The 25,246-nt window shown below is 36.6% G+C and overlaps 2 protein-coding genes across 22 annotated transcripts; both read left to right on the top strand.

The window, feature by feature from the left end:
• Nucleotides 1–393: 393 nt before the first annotated feature.
• Nucleotides 394–7,956, top strand: LOC107274171 (solute carrier family 41 member 1). 12 transcript variants are annotated; one of them, XM_025091428.1, is made up of 10 exons: nt 455–1,093; nt 1,501–1,708; nt 2,684–2,716; nt 3,279–3,393; nt 3,846–4,287; nt 4,493–4,964; nt 5,049–5,196; nt 5,310–5,512; nt 5,633–5,781; nt 5,977–7,956. In XM_025091428.1, the coding sequence occupies exons 5-10, from the start codon at nt 3,889–3,891 to the stop codon at nt 6,160–6,162; spliced, it is 1,557 nt and encodes a 518-aa protein (XP_024947196.1). In that variant the 5' UTR covers nt 455–1,093; nt 1,501–1,708; nt 2,684–2,716; nt 3,279–3,393; nt 3,846–3,888; the 3' UTR covers nt 6,163–7,956. The 12 variants fall into 12 exon arrangements, with proteins under 12 accessions (XP_015608465.1, XP_024947191.1, XP_024947196.1 ...); XM_025091426.1 differs by lacking the exon at nt 3,279–3,393 and adding an exon at nt 1,859–2,388; XM_015752979.2 differs by lacking the exons at nt 1,501–1,708; nt 3,279–3,393 and having other exon boundaries at nt 394–530; nt 620–1,093.
• A 2,139-nt stretch (nt 7,957–10,095) lies between these two features.
• On the top strand, nt 10,096–24,944 carry LOC107274169 (solute carrier family 41 member 1). 10 transcript variants are annotated; one of them, XM_015752969.2, is made up of 8 exons: nt 10,096–11,119; nt 18,298–18,417; nt 19,007–19,343; nt 19,579–19,758; nt 20,754–21,193; nt 21,259–21,479; nt 22,337–22,684; nt 22,776–24,944. In XM_015752969.2, the coding sequence occupies exons 2-7, from the start codon at nt 18,326–18,328 to the stop codon at nt 22,675–22,677; spliced, it is 1,611 nt and encodes a 536-aa protein (XP_015608455.1). In that variant the 5' UTR covers nt 10,096–11,119; nt 18,298–18,325; the 3' UTR covers nt 22,678–22,684; nt 22,776–24,944. The 10 variants fall into 10 exon arrangements, with proteins under 10 accessions (XP_015608455.1, XP_015608456.1, XP_015608462.1 ...); XM_015752970.2 differs by having other exon boundaries at nt 18,295–18,417; XM_025091422.1 differs by lacking the exon at nt 10,096–11,119 and adding an exon at nt 11,431–11,961.
• The last annotated feature ends 302 nt before the right edge of the window (nt 24,945–25,246 follow it).

Genomic DNA, 25,246 nt, shown 5'->3' with positions numbered 1-25,246 from the left:
AGTAATATCTGCTTAATTGTAATTGAAAAACTTGACTGAAAATAATCTTATCTTTTGATTATGACATCGATCGATTTTCGCTCATACTTAATTTCTAAAAGTGAGTCAAAACCATGCACCTCTAATTTCCAATTTAAAATTGATGAAAACTTTTCTAATTTAATGCTCAAGGAAATATTGAATAGGATGCTTTGACCATTTTAAAAAACTGCTACTTGTTTCTGGAAATATGAATAGTTGTTTTGAAATTAAACCGCCACAGCTCGGCGAAAAATCAAACACTCATCGGCCATTGTTGAAGAAGCAGAAAGTACGTAACGATGTTTCTGTACTTTGACGTATTATTCTACGTATTGAATCGATAGGCATTCAAAAGAAATCATTTCATAATTTCCGAATGTCAATAGCAATGCGATAACCCAGCATAAAGTTATCACTTTATCATCGTTTAAGAATGCATTTACATTCTATCCGCCGTGTGGTTTGGTGTTGAAGTTTAAATAAAGGCAGTGAAAAAGCATCCCGAAATGGTTAGATTAAGCGATTTAACGATCCTTAGTGCTTGCTTTAATAATTTCAGTTTAAACAAATAAGAAATTTTAATAATTTATAATTTCAGTTTGTAACGTGTATCCTACAGATAAAGAGTCAGAGTGCAATATCGTACGCAAGGTGGTAGAAAATCGTATTAAAATGTGTTGGGACTTTATACGTAATAACTTTTATACGTTATTTCCCACGAGGATATAAAGCTACCAAAGGATAAGGAGAAACATGAGCTAATCCGGAAAGTTTAGTAACAATGAGTGCGCTTGCCAGTGGTGGTGGGGTTTATTATTCTTTCCAATTCATATTGCTTTTTAATTGTGATAGGTAGTAGTCGATATCGCAGTGGCTCCGCGGTGGCCGCAGATGCCACGAGTGCTGTTTCGCTTGAATTCATTTCGCTCCGGTAAGCGACGTGGAAATCGTTGAAAAGTGTGAATTTACGTACAAGTCACGCAAAACGAGGAAATCTTAAGAAAGATTATTTATTGTTGTACACAAGATTGGGTTTACGTATTATGGAAAAACGTATTCTGGTTGAATTAAGGTAAGTCTAATAGATTTCGAGGTTATGTCGTGTGTCAATTCAATGAACATAACCAGACATTCGTGTTTTAGAGATTTTACGTTTTATTCTTTATCCGTAGGATGACGTCAAGAAATATTAGTTCATGATAAATAAGTTTTATTTTTTTTGACGTTTATGTGATGATTAATACTTGAGTTTACTTTAAGTAGGCTTTCGTTATCATCTCATGATTGTGAGTTGAGTGTAATTTATAATATGATTGATGTACTCAATTTTTTGGAGAAGTTTATTTCTGATAGTATTTCTCTGCTTTGAGTTTGTAATGTATTCTTGATATTTTTTTTATATGACATATAATGTAGAGCACTTAGGAATGCATATCTAATAAGGCAATAAATGATTTAACACCAAATTTATTTTATCAGTATAGATTAGATATTAGAAGTTGTCCATTGAATAGTATACTCATAATGTGTAACAAGGATTGAAGATATACGATATTAAGGAAGAGAATACATCTATGTGCTACAATCGTAGTTACTCCTGGTATAAATAGTTGTCGAAATGTTCTTTCGAAGATCACTGTTAATATCTGATTTGTAGACTCAAGCTGTATAATATTCAACAATAATAGTAAGCTTTAATTCTTAATGAATATTAATCTTTAACTCAATTATGTCCATTTTATTTTATATTTAATGCACAGTTTCATTGATAATGCTTATTTGATTTATTTTTGCGTTCATCCAATTAATAATGTACAGAGTATCTGTTACTTAACAGTCTTTAAAACAAAAACAAACATAAAAGAAGAAAACCACTAATGCATCAACAGCTCTCACCAAATTCCATATAAGTGTCAAAACCTACATCTTTAATTTTTTAAACAAAACATGTCTGGAACCGACATTAACTTCTTCTCAAAATTTCTGACTTAATAAAATTAAAAATGAGAACTTAGGCTGTTTACAATAAGCAGCTGACATGCTGATAAGCAGCTGAGAATATTGACACAACGTGGCAAATCAATCAGCTCATAATGAAACTTTGGACCAATGTTGCAATAATGATTTTAAAAAATGTTCAGTGGTATGGTATAACGATGACGTTAACTAAATAGTATCAAGTGGCAATTCCTGTATAACATATGTGAAACGAAATTATAAATTTAACGATTCCACTGCCTTGTATATACATATGTAGATTTAATAACCTTCTGTCCATGACACGTTTTCGTCCTCATTGACTCCAACAAGGATAAGATAGAAGTCATTAGTGCCGCCATCGTTCACTAGTACATCAGTTCGAATATAGTACGTAGAATATTCGGTCGCTGTGTAATTAATTATTATATTCTGTATCGATTAGATACACTGTGACGTTATTATACAAAACATCATAATTTCCTATATACATAATATAATGGTGCCATTAATACTGTACATACACAACAACGTTATTTATTTGTCACATCAGATAAATTTTTCTGATCCCTAAAACCGTTGAATTAAAATTAAAAAAGAAGAATCGTCAATAATTGATCTTCACGATCATCACTGGACGTGTCAGTGTCTCAATATAATTTTATAATATTTCTTGTTTATTCAGATTGTGATCATGCAGGATCGCGATAACAAAATGGTGAGTGCAATTTGCATTGGAAAAAAAAAGTTTGTTGCAGCAACAACAAAAATGTTGTGCTTCTGTGTCTTATTGCAATAGTTACATGATCTCTTTCTGTAGTCGCATTGTATGTTCTCGCTAAAAACAATGAACAATCGTTTGACAAATCATTGAAACAATCGCTCGTATTCGTCACAATCTAGGGCAACACATCCGGTAGTGGCTTTTGCTTTTTATAACAAAACATTATGCATGATTATTTATCTATTGAACATCCATTCTCCAAAAGTTCCCTAAATGAAACGATTAAACAATAACAATAAGTTTTGTATGCTGTTCCTAATTGTTGTATGCATTCCAAATGTTTGAGGCACCTTTTTAAATTGGTTGTTTATTAACAAACAGCTTCTTACTACTAACAGCAAGTTGTCATTGTATCACACTGGTCGCGTATCAACAACGTAGTCAACAATTTTGAAAAAGGAAACAAGCGCACAAATTCCCCCAAAAATATGTTATGTCAGAATGTTCCATGGTAATAAGATTTGTGAAAATATCGTGTACCATGTAAATGTTTCAGTCGAGAGAGAGACAGAATAAAAAAAATTCTTTTGGCAACTCCGCGAGCATCGAATTAAACGGCACGTCTATTATTAAATGAGCTGCAGTTGAGAGACTGAAGGTGCACCTGCAAGGTGCGACTGTCCGCAATTATCTATTCACTGCTATTTTCTTTTTCGCTGCTTTATATCTACCAGCCAGGTTGCTTAGCGTTATCGCATTAATACCCTGAAACTGATAAAAGTGCTGCGCCATTTGCTTCATAGTCGTACGTATAAATTTAACAGTTCTTTTCGCAAATCGATCTTTTCGATTTTGCAAACGCTTACCTGTCATTATTCAAATTTCTGTATCGCCATAATCAATCAACGGTAATTAAAATTTATTTCCCGTTTATTGGCTCGTGTCTCTCGTTGACAAAAAAAAATGGTGTATTTTTACGTATTCAAGTGTAACTTGTCTTTTTTGTCGTATTTTAAAGTTAATGTTATAAAAGAGAAAGCAAGACAGAAGCCAATAAAAAATGTACCACTAATCTTTATTATGACGAATTATAAGCAAACGTCCAATTTATCTCTTTTCGCAGTGCTTCGTACTGATCTACAAGTGCATACGTATACTGAACGAGAATGAGCCATGCTGAGTTCCGGCAATCAGACTCCTGGGGAAACAGTAGGATACGTCATAGAAAATACGGGAGCGCATCCCTCGCTAACGGGAGTGGTGAAATGGTGGGTTCAGGAAGCGAGGAAGTCTTCGGCCGGAACCTTCAGGATATCACGACGGAACTTGACATTGACTCTGATGATGAGAACATCGATGAGGACACCCGTCGACTGATACCATCTGTAGAGTCAAATGCTTCCATTCAAGGCATCAATAACAATAGCAAAAAAATCATCGATCAGAATCAAACGGAAGACAAGCGAGATGAGAATGTCTGGTCTATTACCATACAAATGTTTATACCGTTTTTATTGGCTGGTTTTGGAATGGTCGCAGCCAGCCTGTTGCTTGATGTTGTACAGGTTGGTAACTGTACATAATTTGTGTATACTTTCTCTATATCAGTCTGTTATTCGCCTTATCTTTAAGAGATAACTTTTTTAATGTTTCTACAATCTAATGTCAATGCCTCCAGTGACCATGAAAATATCATGTCAAGACTCAATTTAATTATTAAATTATTGCTTTGTTTAACCATCACAAGTACTTATCATATTTTTCTTTCAGCATTGGTCAGTGTATCGAGTGGTATCTGAAGTATACATTTTGGTACCAGCTTTATTGGGCTTAAAGGGCAATCTGGAAATGACCTTGGCCTCTAGGCTGTCGACACAAGCCAATCTGGGTCATATGGATACAAAGAATCAGCAATGGACACTCATCGTAGGAAATCTTGCACTGATCCAATGTCAGGCCATGGTTGTGGGAATGCTGGCTTCTCTGGCTGCTGTTATCCTTGGCTGGGTACCAGAAGCCCACTTTGACATCCATCACGGACTTCTTTTGTGTGCCAGTGCACTACTCACAGCTTCCGTTGCTAGTTTCTTGCTCGGCCTTGTTATGGTTGCCGTTATTTTGCTCTCGAGGCGGATGAACATTAATCCTGACAACGTAGCTACCCCTATCGCAGCATCCCTTGGTGATCTGACGACGCTGGCTCTACTCTCCTGGATCGCGTCTCTTCTCTATAACGCCATAGGTGATTACAGATTGTATATCTAAGATATTATTAAGAATTACTCATAATAATAGCACTCATCATGTTGTTCTTATTTTTTTACAGACCACTCGCCATGGATATCCCCGATGATTATAATTTTTTGCGTTTTGGCTACGCCATTTTGGGGTTACATTGCCGCTAGAAATCCATTTACCAAGGAAGTACTTGATTACGGTTGGACGCCTGTGATATCGGCAATGCTAATTAGCAGGTGCGACTTGATAATTGCATACGGTTCTATAACTATATTGCAAAAGTTATAGACATTCAGAAGTCTCAACTTTCCTCAATGAATTTTTAAGCTATTGTCCTTTGCCATTTTAGTATCGGTGGGTTGATACTTGATTATACTATATCAAGTTACAAAGGTATAGCAGTCTTTCAATTAGTCATTAATGGCGTTGGTGGAAATCTTGTTGCTGTACAGGCCAGTCGAATTTCTACGTCGTTGCATAAAGAACGACGACTTGGGTTCGAGGAATCTCCTACCATTTGCATCAGTCCTTTCCATGCATTTTTAGCGCCAGGTGTGTATCTGACAATACCAGTCAATAATTATAGACAATATTGTTCATTATTATGATTCTTGCACTTAGATAAATGATTCTTCCGTATTTTTATTAATCTCTTCGTTCTGCCTCTATAAGGCGGACACTCAAGGACTGCAAGAGTACTTCTGTTGATGGTGATTCCTGGTCACCTAATCTTCAACTATACAATCAGTTATTTACAAGCCGGCCACACGTCGTTCACGCCAATATTTATTACGATTTATTTGACCGCTGCACTTTTGCAGGTAAGTGTCTTTTATTTATTTACCGGTCCTTTGACTAGCCATGATCTGTAAGAAGATAGATATACCCATGTAATCATTCTGATTGTCATTTCATTTTTTTTTGTGTTAACGAAAAAAAAACGGATATTTTATTGAAACATCTTCCCAAAGTTAATCGAACCTTGTACTTCATTTTCCTTTATCGTATACTTCCAGGTCGTGTTGTTGCTGTACATTGCTCAGTTAATGGTAGTGTGGATGTGGAGTCGCGGAATGGATCCGGATAGTTCAGCAATTCCTTATTTGACAGCTGCAGGTGATCTATTAGGTACCGCTCTTCTTGGAATTGCTTTCCACATACTTTACGCCATTGGTGATGGTGACTCTGATGTGGGAGACTAAATCCCTGACATTAGTATCTTATTGACATCGAAACGTTAGAATAACAAAATGAGAATGTCCGATGAGCGTCTATTTTATTACCAATATTAGAAATTCGTAGAAGAAACTGGCGCCTGTTTATGAAAATTGGAAATTCAAATGAAAGTTTCATGACTGTGCTCATTGAATTAAAAACTGTAGTGTGCCATTCGCAAACTGACCTGTATGTGACATTGTGTCCAATTATCAAAAGTGTGTAGTACTGTGAATCAAAATTGTGCATTACAAAGATAAGAGTAATCCATTAACTTTCATGGACTATACTACGAGTGGGGGATGGGAGGGAAAGTATAGACATTTTTTTACATTTGGTTCTCAATCTCTAAGAGAATCTGTGGCCTTTGAACGTGAAGTTCTGGTTCCGTTACTACACGGTACCTCAAAAGCTAGTGTAAATACGTTAACTCAAATTTGGGAACAATTTAGCTTCTATATTGAATTAATCGAATGTTCAGTCATATTGTTTTTCTTGTTGATTCTGTGTTACTGGATGGCGGCAGCTAGTTTGATTGCATCGCCTGAATCCATGCATTTGGAAAGAATTGTTGAATATATTTATATAATATTACCCTTAATTATTGACAACGTCAATTATCATAGTTCAATACGAAACGGATGCTATGTCTTTTTCTTCGTCTTGTTTCTTTTTGGCTTATGCTCTCTTAGAGAGTCAACTGGCAGGTGGATACTATGTCACAAGTGTACGTATTTGCCATCATGTCATTATATATTTGGCTGTTTGTACAGTAGAAGAAATTTTTAAAAAATTATAAAAGGGAATTGTATAATCTTCGCAAGCACATATAAAGAAATAGACATTCGAATGATTCATTTGATATGCTTGAAAATTAATAATCAATCACTCTAGTATTACTATAAATATTTTTTTACACTGTATGCTATTTAAATGTTGTCCTATCCTGTGCTGTCTCTCTACTTAAATTTATATGGCGCGGATGCTTAAGCATTCCGAATTGACTATGCCACTGAATGGAAGCTCGAAACTACATTTAAAGCAATCCCACTATTTATGTTAAGTTTTAATCCTTTACTGCTTTCAAACATTTACTGTGTTTCGCACATTCGTCGGGTCTCTCAGACCCAACAGTAGGAAACAAGGGTTAAATTGATGCAGGATAATTTTCAAAATTCAATACAGTTTATATATAACGTCAACATATAATATATAATTTATTATACTTTTAACTCTGAATAATTTAGTAAGAAGCTGTTGCAGGTATTTCTAATTAATTAGTTAGGTAAAGTTAAAAAGTAACTGGCAAATAATTAAAATAGTTTCAGTTCGATATTAAAATAAAAATCCTTTTCTTAAGAGGAATCTGTTCGACAGAAATGAAAATATTTACCTGAAATCTTTAAGGTTCTTAAAAAGCTTTACGAACTCAATGATTTTATAAAATAATTAACTTTAATTACTAACAAAACTATACGATAGTTCATTAGCAATTGTAAAAATCTGCTCCGTTTCGTTTTGAGACTTGGGTCGTTTGTAAGCGATGACTTTAAGTTGATTAACAGACTATCATGCCAGTATATAATTATGCCATTACCTAGTTATACTTTAATCTTAAGTAACAATGCACACGTTTATATGTCCTCGGTCCTCATGTGATCCTTAAAAAATGATTTTAAAAATCACTAAGAAACGATAACACCGAGCGATATATGTATATATTTTCAAAAAGAACCTTGTCCTGATTGTATATACCATGTGAATACATTACAGTAAACTTATTTGTATTATAAATTTATTTACCCTGCGATTTTTATTTTAAAAATTGTTAATAACAGATAACGAACAGTCGATAAATTCATAAAATAGCTGTGAACATTCATCAGACCGATTTAACCATTCGGCATATCATGCCGAGGATTGTGCACAAAAAACGTTGACAAGTGCATAACAATTGCATGTCGCAAATCGTTGTTCAAGGGCGTCTAGTCGCCCTACTTTAACCAATTTACTAATCAATTACTCGAGCAGTGCAAAATCTGTACGGCACGATTCTATGCAATGCAATCTTCCATTGAGTTTTGTATCAACTGATTAATACTGAATAATATTTAAACGACTTTGTATTGACAAATATCACACAAAATTACATTGAACAATTTACAAAAATTTGCGAATGCCACGTTGTTTCGTTTCCTACGATATCATTGAACTGCCTTATACCTATTTGAAATACGTTTCCATTTTATCGACAGTAGGACAAGTTCACGCAGCTTCCGGTCGGCGTTTGAAATAAGGACGACGTATTTTGTGCGAAGACGGTGTTTTCCTCTCTCTGTCTCAATTTGTTAAGTAGTTTCTTCCTGGCGGTTGACTAAGCACAAATTCCCATTAGTCGCTTAAACCGTTTTAGTATTGCGATCCACCCTGGAGCCACCCTTTGACCTCGCCGCACATTTCCGACATACAGAAAACGCTGTCAATTTTTATCATGACGTTTAGGCGCCATTTCCCAGCACAGTCACCATCCACGTGCAGTAAGTTGTTTCGCACAGATATAATTTACCTTTAAAGATCAATATAAATTGCCACCAGCAAAATGTACAATTGACGATAATTTCTGTGAAAATTTTTAGGTCTTCAACGCCCACGATTCAACAACGACATCTGTGCTGACGAACCACAACAATAATCAAGATTTCTAACGACAAATGCTCGATGGTATACAGATGTCAAAAGGTCTCTGCAATTCCTAAAGGAGCATCCACAGCGTACGTCACAGCTGCAACACAGACTCCATTGACCCACGAGGAAGACGTTAGAGGATCCGTATCAGATGTTATCAATAGGTCTGAGAGATATTATCTGATGTCTTTGTTGACACCGAGTGGAATCGACCTATGCCATCTATGTTTAACTCATAGATACATAGGCGTATGAACACGTTGATCATTACCTATCATCACACGTGAACATTGGAACACATGGTTACTTTATACGTGCAAGGTAGATGCCCCGTCACATGTGTACCTATGTGCTTGTATGCAACGTGACGATGTGACGCATGTCTGCGGACGATATATCATGATAAATGCGCGACAGATCGCTATCTCTTCTGCCACCATTATTATACACAATCGTCGTTCAACTGTTTAATAGAGAAATCATTTTAAGCATACGTGTTAGGGTTGCTGGAGCTATCTGGCTATTTATGCGTATTATGTATTACATACTCGGAATTGTATAGGACTTGCACAGGCCTTTTTTTTGCAGTCACAAAATTATATTGTATCTAGTGAAAATTTTTGGAAAATGAAATTTTCAGGACTTACCTTTCTTTGATAAGTCAACTGTATCTTGCGACAGAAATATATACTTTCCCAACTGACAACTGCACTCTACTTTTATGATCTACTTGAATCAAGTCAAGTTTTTAATTAGCACAGTGTCATAAGTAAACTGTACAGGGTCAATATTGTTAATTCAATTAGACACATGGAATGTAAACCAAATTGTAATTGCACACAATTCTTAATTGTATTAATTTTATTCTCTGATGCTAATAATAAATTTGTAGTATTCAATTTTGTGTAAATTTAGTTCTGGCGTAACTCCAAGATATTAATTTTTTCTTTCAAAAATCGTTCAAAGGGACGTTGCGTTATATGACCAGTCTAATTACCAATTAGTAAAGCATTAGAATAACGAAGGCGGTGTGTCATTTTGAATAATCATAATGGTCAAGGAATGGAGATCAGTAACTTTTGGCACTGTACTAATAATCCCTGCATCTTCTATATGGCTATAAGGATAAGTTTCCACCTCTTGGCTCCACCCGTTATTCACACACGCCAACTCTTCGCCATTGACGTGTGGTCTCCGTGTGTGCAGAGTGGTGCGGCGATCAAACCACACGACGCAACTGTGAATGAAATAGTTAGATCTGTCAGTGGCAAGAATCCCTGTGCTCGCGGCGGACTGCTCAGCGATCTTGTTACGATCTCGACTTTGACACCTATGATCAATTCTGTGACGAATTGCTTTGAGCATTTGATTTCCTATTGAAATCGAGAAGATTGAGGGAAAAAAAGTGCTTGCATTTTGCGCAACAGCAATAACAATTGGAAGGACCAGTTGCACGACTTAATAATAAACCTGACTGGCATCCCGTTAGATTTAACGTCGTCGCGATCGGCTGCCAAAGTTTGAGAGCTCGCCGGAAACTTCCGTGTTTCTGACATTGACGTAAAATATTGAAAATAATATTTTGAGCTTTTTATTATATTTTTGACGTATCGACAAGTTTGAAGTTTGAAATATGTAAAAATTTTTACAATTATTTTTCACGGCCTGGTGATGTACCGTACTTCGCTATGAATCTTAGTAAGGAATCGTCGCTTGTGAACGAAGTTTGTCTGCGCGTTAAATTTTTAATTATAAATTTGCCCAATCGTAAATATATGTATCTCGGAAGAAGGCGATCGATCTTTGATGGAATATAATAATTAAATATAAATTTTATTATTAATACAAAAAGTAATTTATTAATAGAAAATAAAAAAATTTATGAATAATATCGATAATCATTTTTATTACTGATCTATGCATAATAATAATCATAAAATATTGTTTGTGCAAAAACACTCGAATAATTCAAACGGCAATGTTCGTTCGAGGATGAAAACTTTTTCGACACAAATTGCCGAGACGTAGGCATCGCGCTGTTCGACGGTGCGCAAAGACTTTGATTTTTCATACGCGACACAAATTGTGCATAGTGTTTGTTTGTGCAATAATTTTTCTTTTTTTATCGCGCTTGTACATTCGAACAAGTTGTTACGTTTACGCGTAAAACACGGAGGTGACCGGTGACATTTTTCTCGGGCAACATGAAGCCTCACCGCCCGAGGAAATCCTGCTACAGCTGACTAGCGTTCGGTCTACGTAAGTCTTTAATACTAATATATATATATATATATATATATATATCTTCACTATTTAATCTTTATCCAGATCAAATATAAATACGCGAATGAGAACTGTGCTATTTTTGAAAGAGGATTATTTTTGTACACAGATAATGATATCTCGGTACGCGTAAGGATTAACAGACTTATTGAATAGATAGAATATAATTCCCAGAGCTTAATTAAAGCAAATAAAATCTTTACTAAAATCCTTGACTCAACTAACAGTTATGTACAGTTGTCTCAGATAATCGTTATCATTATTTGTATTTCCCTCAAAGGCATTTGTCGAATATGACAAAAAAGTGCAAATTTAAATTTCAAAATTCAAAAAAAAAACAATTTCTTACTTTGTTTTAACAGTCAATCAATATGTCTCATATGTCAAGCCACACGTGCAAGCCGATTCAGCATACAATTGTGCAAACAAAAACAATTTTTTCTTACTTGCTCAAGATCTGACGTTCTTTGACAACTGACAATCGAGCGCTTCTCCTTTAATTATGTTCAAACACCAAGTATAGCTCGATCATCGAAGACTAGAGTTTGGTACGAGACGCGCGTTCGCGAGCATAAATTCTGCATATCAGCCTTCGCAAAAATTTCCACTTTCGCAAAAAACGACGTGACGTCATCGGGTGCAAGTGACGTCCGATAATTCATTCTTAACGAAAGTTTCGATAACACCCGACGGCTGATTGTGAACAACACTTAAGCCTTTAACGGCTTCGTTACTAGTTCTGTGAACACCGCCGATAAAACTATCAATTGTCCATCGACAGCAGCAAATATGTCCGGACAGCTTAAACTACGTCATAGGTAAATTGAACCGCCTTGTTATTTTGATGACCGAGTGATATTCAAAATTTGCTAATTAATCAACTTTCGTTCATTACTTTACGTGCAATATATTAATATATATATAATATATTCCTGGACCTGTATCTTATATCTTACACGTATATCTTCTTTAATTTTGTCTCATACGAAATGACGGTTTTCATCGTTAAATTCTTCATTTGCGAATTTCACACGCACATTTCTCCATTTGCACGATTACGCTGCCAACGTAAATAGACGCACGTGCTTCGATCCTGATAAGAACGTTTGGTTTCGCAAGATACATCGAGCACGTTTACGTTCCTCAGCCATTAATTTGTTCAAATCGCATTATAAATCACATTTCTTTGTTCTTGTACTGCTGTTGCGTCATCGTCAATTTTGTTATTGTTCTTGTTGCTGTTGTCGTACACGCAACGTGTATCGCGTTTTCGACAAAACTTTTATCGCTCATCGCCCTTCACGTGTCAAGAAACCTCATTGAAGTTGACAGTGTTGTTTGTGCATCATGATTTACTTACGTAACGCATGTCTCGTCGTCGTTATCGCCGTAGACGTTCTCGTCGTTACAATCGTCAACGCCAAAATTATTATTGCCGCCTTACACGATGTCCACTGTAATAAAGCACATAGACTGTCACTTCAACAGTCACAAACTGAACAAAGTAATTCCAAATGTTGAACAATAATGAAACACACTGTATGCATTGACATGTGCAACTGAAACGGCCCTGAACATTGTCACAATGTCAATTAGATAAGCAAAGCCTGCATAAACTCTGAGTGCGCCGCGTTCGGTTCATAGGCATTTAACTCATCAACCGTGTGCCATTCGATCGTTACCGACGGATACCGACGATCGCCCGTTGTAAATTCCCCCCAAGAGATTCTTAAACTCTTTCTTTTAATACGGATCGAGCCTGATACGACAATACGAGAACAAAAGTATTGAGCTTGAAATCAAGCACAAAGAACAAACTTGTCTTTGTTGTTGTAGACTCGCAAACAGGAACAACAACAAGGCAAAAATGCCTATCCTTGAATGGCTTGTTTTCCGTGGAAAATTATTGTAGAGCACAAAAAAAAGTGGACATAACCTTAAATTTTATCCGTGTGAAAATTGTGACGTACATCGACATTCTTAATTGGGTTTTTTGTCTGTAAAATTGTGTTAACGTTGACGCAAAGGATATCAAAAACAAAGTGTATCATTATGCAGAGACGCTGATTTAATCAAGAATAATTACATTAATTGGCCACACGTGGTTGTGCGCGAAACATTGAATGACGTACAGTGAGAAAATGGCCGATTAAGACTTCGGCTTCTTGAACGAGCCTCTATGACTTCCGGACATGTGTTCTCCGTGCGTATGTATGCGCGTATGAAGTATATATACAACGAGTACCGAGTAGTTACACGTGGGTACGCGCACTTTAATTTAAATTACCAGGAAATTGCCGCAGATTTGAATACGAGGAATGTGTTCCAGTTACACAATTCCATTCAGGCATTTCAATGTCAAAGTTAAATACCCTCGAGGTCATACGTGTCCTTTACGTAATCGACAGTCGTATGAGACTTACGTGAACCGACTCTCGAAGAGAACTTTCGGGGGGCGAAGGAAAATCTTGTTCGTTGTTGTGAACAGTTGTTGTAAGACAACATTATTCAACGACGATGCTACAATAGTTTTCCTATTGTCTTATCGACACTTGAGTCTCGTTGCGATTTACGAATTCAATTATGTTTCTAATCATTGGACTATCGACTGATAACTCATTTAATCAGTGGAATTATACGTTCGGTTCAAGTTGGTTGATGAATTTTTGTGAAGAATTTTATTGTATCATTGAAATCGTGCACAGACCATTGTTTCAGTTGTTGTTTCTGTTCATTGTATATCTATATATGTATACTTTGCGAATGAAAGAATTACGTGAAAGAGGCAGTTACGAATATTATTACTAAGCGTCGATGTAAAACGTACGTATAAATAATAAATAATTTTTGTAAGGTTTAATATGAAATTTTTTCTTGTCTTTTTTAATTTCGATTCAATTGCAATTAGTAATCATCACTTCGAGTAAACTTTTTTATTCGCGAGTAACGTGACGTAACGGATATCCCGATTGCATCATGAACCGGTCGTAGGAAACAATTATAAACATCGGATAAGACTAATGAAATCAATCAATAACGTTTCAACGACGCGTAGATTAAATAAAGCAGATTTACGCTAATCCGATAGGAGACTGTGAAAGAATAAATTGGCGCGGTTGATTTAATTCCGCGATTGGTTAAAGAAAAACCGCGAAATTCAATAATTTTGCAAATTATCAGTTGGAGGAGTTTTTATATTTTTTTGTATTAACCCGTGCGTACACACTTTTTCATAGTATTTATTCTGTTACGAGCAGAAGCTTTAATTTACCAAGGCCGTTAACAAAATTACTGAAAATAATGACAGAGGGTCGCGTAATTCCATATTAGGAGTGTCCACTAATGGACTACGTACCCACAAACCATCACAACCGCGCCACCACTGGCGCTCGGGCGCTTTTGGAAGCTTAAAAAGCCCTACGGCACACGGCAACGATAGCATGATTTCTCGCGGCCGGTTTCCGTTTCTCTAATCTGAGCTTCCTGCGCGAAAATTCATCGTAACCGTGGCACAAGCTTCAATGACCGCCACGTTAACGCTACTAACGTAAGTCAACGCGCTCTTATCGTCGTAGTAGCGACTTACGTAATCAGTGACGTTTACGAATCAAACTTAACATCGCGTACTGACTTTAGCTTCATTATCCATTAAAGACACTTGTTACGCTTCACTTCTCATTATCAATCGACAGCTTCCGTCTAATCAACAAGAAGCTATTATTTAGTTGAAACTTCAAAAAGAAATTGAAATAAGGTAAATCCACCAGAAAATGAACACCTTAAGAAACAGCCAATGGAAACCCGTATATATATAATTTATACCTCCATTTCCTGAACCCTGTTCATAATCACCAGTGAAGTCACTCTATTTAAGATATAGAAAAGATAAATAAAATATATACACACACGCCTATGAGTTTTTATTTTTTTTGTTAAATCCAATTCGTATCATATTCTATGGCTAATCAATGCGTTTTCATGATTTCGTACACGCGTACCAACCTGCTCTGTCGCACGGTCAATTTGGATCTCGGAATGAGCGAAGCTGCCCGAGCGAAATGCAAACGTTTAACCGTGTAATCAGAAAAGTGGGCCTCCATAGATGTGACCTAGTCCAGAAGTTACCAGAATACAAATTGCCGTAGTACTAGAGGCGAGTGGATGACACTAGCCAAGTAGTGGCTACTACAGTACTAGTATTTTCACTGGTATTACTTATATCTATGCTGACACATAGGCTATTGTCACTTTAGGATACACTAAACATTCTAAACACGCATGTAGGCACATACGAGTCAACTGGACTGTATAATTATTATTGTGCATGCACGAATGTCGTATGCGTTTATATTATACACATATGTTTGGGGTACTGATAGTAGTGTGATGTAACACGTGAAAGACCTGTAGACTAGTTGCATTTCTTTTAAATGGCAACTTCCATTGTGGTGGTTTTCTTGTTTTTTATTAAAAAGTTTTTTCTCACTTTGATCGTCTTTTTTAACCCTTCGACGCTCTGTTGGGGGCCTAAAAGATTATTGATACGATATTATTTATTTATTGAATATGAGTTTTAGCGGTAAAATAAATTAATTCTCATAGCTATGGTTATAAGCAACAATGTCAGTGCAAAATAATATTTTTGTATCGATTATTAATATGTTGTATTGACGAAATAGAGTCTTTTAGATCAGCCCCCCACACAAGTACTAGTGTTGCGAAAGCTGACGTAACTGCTGTAGGGTTGAAACTGATTGATTTACGGAATGACATAACTATTGCGTTTAGCGTAAATAAAAATGAGTTTGGGATCTCTAAAAGTTTGTTTATCGTATAATTTTGAAGGGGTAAATGTTAACTTCTAGTTGTCATTTCCGTCCATGTTAAAATTCAGGCGACCTCGTAACTATAATGTTCTAGATTCTCGTGGAGCTTTCGTAAGGTCAAAGGGTTTGATATGTAGAGTGACGTCACGATAGATCGACCTACTTCTCCAGCGAGGTGCATCCCGAAAACAAGCACATTCTTCACTTTTAATGGTTCAAACTGTCTCAGAGTTAATCGAGAAATGCACGATTCTCCCACGAATATAATAATTACACAGACAGTCAAAAATAGCTTCAACTGAATACAGGATCAAAGAACAATCCTTGACAGTTTTAAAGCGAGAGCCAAATTATATCATAGTTACAGCAAGACAAGGCAATTACCAATGTCGCATATATGAACTCAAATTTATAAACGATCACAAAAACCAGTTGAACCGTAAAAAAAAATTTGTTCAATGTTCCATTGTGTAGTAAGAAATGTAAAAGCAAAAAACATATCCATTTTGCTCGACGATCACGCAAATGTCCCATGATGCACAAAATCCCGACGATTCATTCCATTTCAGTGGGTATATATACATATATACATTGAACTGTAATCAAACGGAAAACTGAATTTCTCTCAGGCCACGTTTTTCGCGTACCCAGACAGGTATTAAGTATTAGAGGTTAGATTGGGATATATATCGAGGACGTGGGCGTCGGACGAAGCCTCGTCTCGAGAGTGCCGAGGGTCGTGCGTATTTCTCCAACAATGGCGGATCGATAGAATCGCACTTGCTCGCTTACCTACACGCGCTCTACATCTCGTGGACAGCCAGGACTGGTTCTGCTATAGTTGTACGTGACACAGAGGATGGTTCGCGAGTGGTGGCATTGGTGCTGGCGGTGAAACTGGCGACAATAACGTCGACATGACGTACTAACGTCCTTTTCGGGATCAGTCGCGATGTAACCCTTGAACGAAACGGCCTCGCTCGCGGCCTCCCCAAAACCACCACCGATGCTGGACGTTGGTTAACAATATTTCTATCATACACACCGTACCAGGAACGACTACTAACCCTGGAATAACTTGCTGTTTAAATTGTTAACAATTTGGAACGTTCGACCGACATCGAGTCCTTTGCTTTTGATCCGAACGGATTTTCAGGTACGTTCATACTCGCGGCTGTCTGTAACCTCAAAACTGGAAAGCACATGGCACGACTGTTGGCATGCAGCTTTTGACTGTTGAATTTCATTGTTGTCTGTCACTTAGTTTTGTTGTGTACTTTTATTGTTGCTCCCTTTCTCAAGACTCGTGCGAAATTTCCGTTAAATTTGAAAACTGAGTGAGGCACTGTGAATCGGTCGAAAAATGTTAACGTCCATTTGTACTTATTTTCATTTTCTGCTGTGCAGTTGATTGACAATTTATTTTTTATTTATTAACGTGAATAAAACTTACGTGGGTGGTCTTTGATCACGAATGTGAGATGCCGACATCGGTGTTCTGTATCGATTACATTCAACTTACATTGAAGAACTGTACGTAGCCGAGATTAGCTCGTGTCATTGACAGATGAAACGCGTGTTAACGTAACCCTCTGCTACTCTGGTGTTCTTGTACTTTGATGTCCACGCGGTAACGTAAGGTTAGGTTATGTGAACTATCGGACCACGAGACAATAGCTCTGACGTTAAGGATCAATAATTTTACGATTAGGTGTCAAAAAATTGTTCTTAATATATTTTCAAACATTTTTACATCTGTCAGTTAATTTCAAAATATAAATGATCCGAAAGTTCACGAAAAAAATCATTGAATCCACCCGTTGACATGATATAATTGTCATTGTGATACAAGCAGGACGAGGATTGCGTAATGGAAACGAATATGAATAAAAGGATTTTATTTTTGAACTTTACAATGAACCCAATTATGTAATCATCATCGACTAAAGGTATTGTGTAAGTTTTACGTATTGTCGATGAAACGAGGATACGGTTTTTGAAATGTCGTCGAGTTTGAAAATTTCTTTCGTTATTCTTACGAATTCACGTGGTGCGTGCGGAGCTCCAATCAGATTCCAAGTACTGCTTTTGTCTTAGATGAGATTTATAAGAGTTTTCGACGATACGCAAGCCACTTCGGTAATGTTATATTTTCCTTTCTCTCTCTTTCTCTCTCGCTCTTTCTCGCACTCATACCAGCTTACGCACACCTTACGACAGGTTACGCAATCGGCGTTATTTACGCATTCGTAAATAACGACGGCGAATTAGTGTGTGTTTGGCGAATCTTATCATTCTTAAAGAGCAATGGCTATATATTGGTAGCAGCAAGCCGCGCGAGGGCCCCAGTAGTAAGATGATAGAGGGTCAGGTACATCAACATCCGGTACAGCAGCCGTCAGAGAGACAACCAATCCTACAGACGAGCAGTTCCATCAAATTTGAAAAGTATGTTAATTTATTGTGGAAGTGACGATGGAAAGAAAATTTGTATCTATATAATTATATGTATATTTTAATCGCTGTACGCTTTAAAATTTTTCAGTTAGAAATTCGTGGGACACGAGTAATCGGATATTCGCGGGAGTGAAATATTTTCAAAGTGTAATAATTGTCGTGCGTCGTTAAAATTTTATTAAGTACTTATGAACTTTTATCATTTTTTTTAATCACTTTTCGTGGCTTTTAGATTTTATTTTTGTATATGGATGAAGAAGAGAGCTCATCGCGAAAAATAATTTAATTAATGACGATTCCACAAGTTTTAATTATCATCGTCATTATGACATAATCGTTACATCAAATTTTTGGCGAAATACAAAGAATTCCCTGAAACAGCGAAAAACGTAGAGTTAAGACTGCGTGTGAAATTAATAACGTTTATTATTTTTCTCACAAACAATTTAATGTATTCTACGTGTTATGAAACTGTTATAAAATTTTTAAAAAAATTCATTTCTTACGAGTTGCCTATTCATATTTTTTGAGAATTTATATTTTTGAAATTTTACCAATAACATACAATTTTTGTCAACAGTGGTGCACAATGTAAGGAACCTCTGCTGTACAGCAAGTGGAATTCGCACAGGATGACACCGACAACTGGCCGATCGCGCACAGCCTCCCTATCCAATGCGGGGGCTGCTGCAGCTTCGGCACATCTGACTGAGGATTGCGTCGAGGTGACGATGCTGGATGACGCTGGCGGCGACGGCGGCGGCCGTTTACCCGACGTCGTCGCCGAGAGCAAAATATACGGCGCTGACGCCGAATCCGGCGAATCCTACTTAGCAATAACGATACAAGTTTTCATCCCTTTTCTTATCGCTGGTCTTGGAATGGTGGGCGCTGGACTTGTCCTCGATTTAGTACAAGTAAGTCCCGCCAGTGGCGCCCTCGATCCATTTCATACAACAATGACGGTTTTGTTTGCAAGCTATAGTTAATTAATGAAGATTCAAATGTATAAAACACGCTTGTATGAATTCACGGGAATAATAGATGCTTTTTAATTTCAGTATTATTAATAATTTTTGTGGCTACAGTACAACCATTTTTTTTCTTTGTCATTCAAGTACTTTATGTTAACTTTTGTACTGTCTTTTCCAGCATTGGGTGGTGTTCAAAAGTGTTAACGAATTAATGATTCTGGTACCGGCACTTTTGGGGTTGAAGGGTAATCTGGAAATGACCCTGGCCTCACGACTCTCTACACAAGCCAATCTTGGGCACATGGATACGTCTAAGCAGCAGTGGTACATGATTGTTGGGAATCTCGTTTTAATTCAAGTGAGTCACTTGTTTTAAATTAATTTTTTCAATCGTTCTTAAGTACGGGTAATTTTATATCCTGATATTTTCTTTATAAGCTCAAACTAGCTAATTATTAAATATTTTATTGTACAGCAGCAGCTTGTGCCAAAAATTATTCCTGTGTAATGAAGGTGATAATCGGTTTTCGGTAGTTCAATCAGGTTTTGGACTAAAAACTTTCAAGATATTGGCTTCCATGCACAAACCGCCGTTATCAGTAATGCCATAATTTTATTTTATTATTTATTCACGGGCGCTGACGGTACGTGGCCTTCGGATTCTCGACTTGTTTGAATTTGATATGATCTTCGGTACCAACCTATATGGGCAACGTGTCACATTGTTTGGTTAATTATTAAAATATCACAAGATAATCACTTGTCTTCACGTAATTATTCATTTTGCTCGGTACCTCGTTTCCATATTCTAGTTTTAGTACAACAACGAAAACCCTGAAAAAAGTTCATCGCCAAGTACAATGACTGTTATTACAGGAGAATTCGCAAACAGTCAATCAACCTTACGCGTCATCTTCTTGGAAAACGTTCGTATAATCAGTCGTCTAGAAAAACGGTCGCACAACGTGTTTGTAGAATCAGACGGGAGGCGTCGCGACGCGGCGACGTAAAGCGCCGGGTTCGCTCTTGTACAAACATATAGAATCTCCTTCAGGTTGGCTGTCAGGAAGATACTCAGTATATCGTCATTACGAAATAACATTATACGAATGCATGCCGAAGAAGAATTTACCAAAGAAATGAGGTCGAAGAAATACAATTGTTTTTGTAACGAAAAAATACTATGAAAATTGGATATTTCGCTAAAAATATCCCATAGCATAAATTCAAAATTAACTATTAATTTTGTATCGAATCTATTTTATATAATTATTATGACACGTGGTTATTGTTGTAATCATTGGCACGTATCAACAGTCAGTAGTAACAATCAAAAACGTCTCTTTGTTACAGTGTCAAGCCATTGTTGTTGGTTTTTTGGGTTCGGTGGTAGCCATTGTTATGGGTGCCTTGCGCAACGGCACGGTTTCGCTGGACCATTCGTATCTTCTATGTGCAAGCAGCCTCGTCACAGCATCTCTGGCGTCTTTTGTTCTCGGGCTGATCACGGCAGGCGTGATCGTCCTGTCCCGTCATTGTCACATCAATCCTGATAACGTAGCAACACCGATAGCAGCCAGTTTGGGCGACATCACGTCATTGGCCCTCCTATCGTGGATCTCGACAATCCTCTACGAGGCCATCGACAAGCAGGATTGGTTGGCACCACTGATTATTGCTTGTTACATCCTCATCACGCCACTCTGGGTTTGGATAGCCAAGAAGAACAAGTACACCAATAACGTACTGTACTCTGGATGGACTCCAGTCATGATCGCCATGCTTATCAGCAGGTAAATTTTATGATTGTTAAATAAATTAGGGAAAGAATTGATTATTGTTATTTACATTGTCACAGTTGCGGAGGGTTGATCTTGGAATTTATGGTCTCCCGATACGAGAACCTTACCGTGTTTCAACCGGTCATTAATGGCGTCGGTGGAAATCTGGTGGCTGTTCAAGCTAGCAGGATATCAACTGCGTTACACAAGCAAGCTGATCTCGGGACACTTCTTATCCCACCAGGGCACACGCATCCTGTCATCTTCATAACACCCATCGCCAACTTTTTTGGCAAAGGTAACGTTTAATCTGGTTGACACTCTTATGGCACTTTTAACTTTTTTGACTGCATTCAATTTCATACATTGTTCATGGCTAAACTTCAAGTAAAACGTATTAGATTTTTAAATCATCATTCTACTGTAATACTTCATTCAGAGTATTACTCTATTTTTATATATATAACTGAGCAATCGTTTTTTGAACAATTGTTCTAGGAGTTGTATGAACGCGATACGTTTCTGATGAATATTTTGTATTTGAACTGGGCAACTTATAGCTGGAATATTGTTGGTGCTAGAATCATGCTGAGTTGCTTATCTGAGTGCTGATGTACCTATTTGTTCGAAGTCCTCAAGTGGACCACTAACAAGATCAAGTCACTGAACACTGACCACTCTATTCAGCATCCCTACCCACCCACATCGTCACGGAAGTGAAGAACTAATGAATTTCAAGCGTTTAGACAATCGAGTTCGACTGATTTTATTTTTTTTGTCAATTAGTCAATCTTGTATTATGGGATTTCAGTTTTTCTCATGTCCATTAAACAAACATTTATCGATAATATTTACTCGATCATTTATACAACTTAACACTTAACAATATAGTTCAGGAATGTAACCAGGCACTGATTACCATAATCTCATCATGTCCTACTTATGCAATTTCATTTGACTGCACCCAACGATGCGTTAAAGTGCACAATTTATCACTTGTCAACGATTTTCTTACGTCTGATCAGATGCTATTCAGATTTGCAGTTTCGAATTATAAATCCATTTCTTTCAATAAGGCGAATAGTCAATTGCATTTTTGTACCAGGTTTACAGCATCGAATCGATTACTCAAGTTTTTGTAATTTTCTTTCACAGGTGTACATGCCAGGACAACGAGGGTTCTAATGGCAATGGTGATACCAGGTCACGTAATTTTTATCTACATGATCAATTATATGAAGGATGGTAAGGCCTCGTTAACTCCACTCTTCGTCTTCGTCTACCTGTGCGCCGCGATGCTCCAAGTGGCTGCACTACTTTATATAGCCTACATAATGATCCACTGGATGTGGAAGCGAAAAATCGATCCTGACAACTCTGCCATTCCTTATCTCACCTCCATGGGTGATCTCCTAGGAATTAGTTTACTTGCCATAGCCTTCCAATTCCTTTACCTGGTCGGAGATCAGGATTTTGATACACCAAGGAAACCTTAATCGACAGGTACTTGCCTCTGGTGAATCCAAAGCTATTGTTTATAGAAAAAATTGCTGTTTTATTCTGTGATAACAGAGGTAAATTCTTTTTATTACAGACAACCCCTGGTACAAAGACTCGGAAAACCTTTCTGATCTGCCAACAAGAAACAACTCTGAATTCATATAAACCGATTTAACGAGACACTCGGAGGATCTGCCTATGGAAGATGCTGCAATGAAATAGCTTGACGTTCTCTATTTCATCCAATTACTTCGTTACGCGCTCGATGGATTCATGTCAATTAATTGGTAGTTGGTTAATTGAAGACTTGCCCAGACAACGCAAACAGTCCAAAAGTCGTCTTAAAGACGTCTAATACAACAGAGGTTATCGTTTAGACATCTTAAAGATAACTAGAAGTTGTGAACTGACTGGCTGGTTAGCTCAGGATTAAAAAAAAAAGATTCAATTCTAAACTAGAAGTCATTTAGCTAGTTTGTAATAATTATTCCAGTAGTGGCTAAAAGGTGTTAGGTAGAAAATGACTTTTTGGTGTCCTACAAGTAGTTTCATTGTTCAGCGTCTGTCCAGTGGTGTTACCAAACCATAGGTGTACAATTAGTACGCGTACATATGTGTCTTGACATAGTTGCCTTTGTACAAACTGAAAGCGCTAATAGGTATGTAGAAGATCTCTCGATTCTCGTAAAATTACCAAAATTAATAGCGACCAGCTGTTTAAATTTCTTCCTTTTGTCAAATCCGTAACAGACTGATTTATTTCCTCGTCCATCTTATTCAGAAAGAAATACAACATTTTTCGCGGACGTAAACCAATGTTTGTTAAATGTATTTGTAGTGAAAGAATTTTGACACAATTTTTATGCGACACTTCAATTGTCCATTGCGTAGTAACTTTGCTGTGCAGGCACACATTTGGAACATGGTACAGAATGTAATGTTCAGACTTATTCCAGACATTTCACTGACAAGTCACAACAACTTTTCCAAAATTTCGTGTGCTTTGTAGTCTAGTATTAAAGAATTTATTTCATATACGTTCATTATCACAATGAGAATGGCGGTCAAACTTAAAGAAAGTCTCAGACAAGTCTGTATCGGATTCGTTACAAGACACTAATCTTGAAATTGTATATTTTTTATAAACTTAGACAATTTAACAGATTTCATACTAATTCCACTCACTGTGAATTTTAAGATCCTCGAGGAAGGACTGCGTTATTTTCTGTCGATTCTTTCAGAACAATTGAATCCTTTTCATGATCCCGTTGTAAGCGTGGATAAGAAAAGACGCGAGATTTAAATGAATTCCTTGAATTAAAATACACTTTTCAATGATAATAAATAATGAAACAAGGAATCAACAGACAGTCTTTGTAAAATCACTGTACGAACAGGTATTATTATATTTCTCGTACAAATAAGTTAGACGCAAATGGTGATGGTGTGTATGAAAATGCAAAAATTTGAAAAATAAGGTAAACGACGAATTCTTCTGATGTAAGATGTATAAGAAAGTCTGTATAACAGTGGTCTGAACAAGAAACTTTGTTTAAGTGATTTAACAAAATTGTATTTATATTCTGTTCGACAAACTTTATGGCGAATTAGGAAAATGAAAGAAACTGTAAGAGCACTATGGAGACCGCCGCGAGCAAATGGCCGTTTTAGCGCAGTCAATTAATTGTAATTAACATCACTCAAGATCATCGCACTCGATCTAGAATTAATAATTATTAAATGTCCAAGGAAGCTGTACGAAAAGTGTATTGTTCTTGAAATTCAATCGTTGCGATACATCTAGGTACATATTAAAGATTTTTTCAATTAGAAAGAAAGAAATGGCGGAAAACTATTGGAGGCTTAACGAGATATTCTCGAACTCGTTCGTATAGGTGATCTAGTCCTAGAATTATCTTAAGATATTAAGCATCTATATAGTTAATCGATTAAATCTTATTTCTCGTAACGCGTGGCTTCATCGTCGATTATTTTGAGCATAGGGTACAAGTGTTTAACATAGTAGAAAAAGAGAAAAACAAGGAAGCATAAACACAAAAATCATCTTTATCATTCAGATAATTTCGAGACTAATAACGCCATCCACTGTCTTTTATTTTCTGCACAGAAAAGGATAGTGCCAATCGATCCGATCGCGAAGATTTGGCAAATGCATAATGTACAGGATTATATTTTGTAAAGAAAGTGTTATTTTTAATTGTACATATTATAAATAATAAAATATACTACTATTGTAACTGTATCGTGGAGTCTGTATTTCAAACAATTCTTTACTTTCTCATGTTTCAGGATGGACAAAAGCAATGAAATAAACAGAGAAACGAATGTCCATCAGCGGCAACGTTTGGTTTGCTTTCTGGGACAGCCGAGAAAATAGCGACAAAAAATAAAAATTTATATGCTTATAATGCCTAAAACATTGCTCCTTAAATGCTCCTTATGTTTTCCTAATTGCTCTGCTGCTACTATGCAAAGATATTTGAATATGCTTGAACTGAATAAAGCTTTCCAAATACTACTAAATATCATTGGACCTTGATTTAC

The sequence above is a fragment of the Cephus cinctus genome, unplaced genomic scaffold (assembly GCF_000341935.2).
Source record: "Cephus cinctus unplaced genomic scaffold, Ccin1 Ccin1_scaffold2451, whole genome shotgun sequence".
Classification (NCBI taxonomy): domain Eukaryota; kingdom Metazoa; phylum Arthropoda; class Insecta; order Hymenoptera; family Cephidae; genus Cephus; species Cephus cinctus.
This window is presented reverse-complemented; position numbering and strand designations above follow the sequence as displayed.

Excerpts from the sequence above, each read along its gene's own strand:
- LOC107274171 (XM_015752979.2), top strand. The coding sequence starts at position 3,889 with ATGAGCCATGCTGAGTTCCGGCAATCAGACTCCTGGGGAAACAGTAGG. Across the intron at positions 4,965-5,048 it reads TCTTCTCTATAACGCCATAG|ACCACTCGCCATGGATATCC; the intron begins GTGATTACAGAT and ends ATTTTTTTACAG. Across the intron at positions 5,782-5,976 it reads TGACCGCTGCACTTTTGCAG|GTCGTGTTGTTGCTGTACAT; the intron begins GTAAGTGTCTTT and ends GTATACTTCCAG.
- LOC107274169 (XM_015752968.2), top strand. The coding sequence starts at position 11,933 with ATGTCCGGACAGCTTAAACTACGTCATAG. Across the intron at positions 19,759-20,753 it reads GGAATCTCGTTTTAATTCAA|TGTCAAGCCATTGTTGTTGG; the intron begins GTGAGTCACTTG and ends TCTTTGTTACAG. Across the intron at positions 21,194-21,258 it reads ATCGCCATGCTTATCAGCAG|TTGCGGAGGGTTGATCTTGG; the intron begins GTAAATTTTATG and ends ACATTGTCACAG.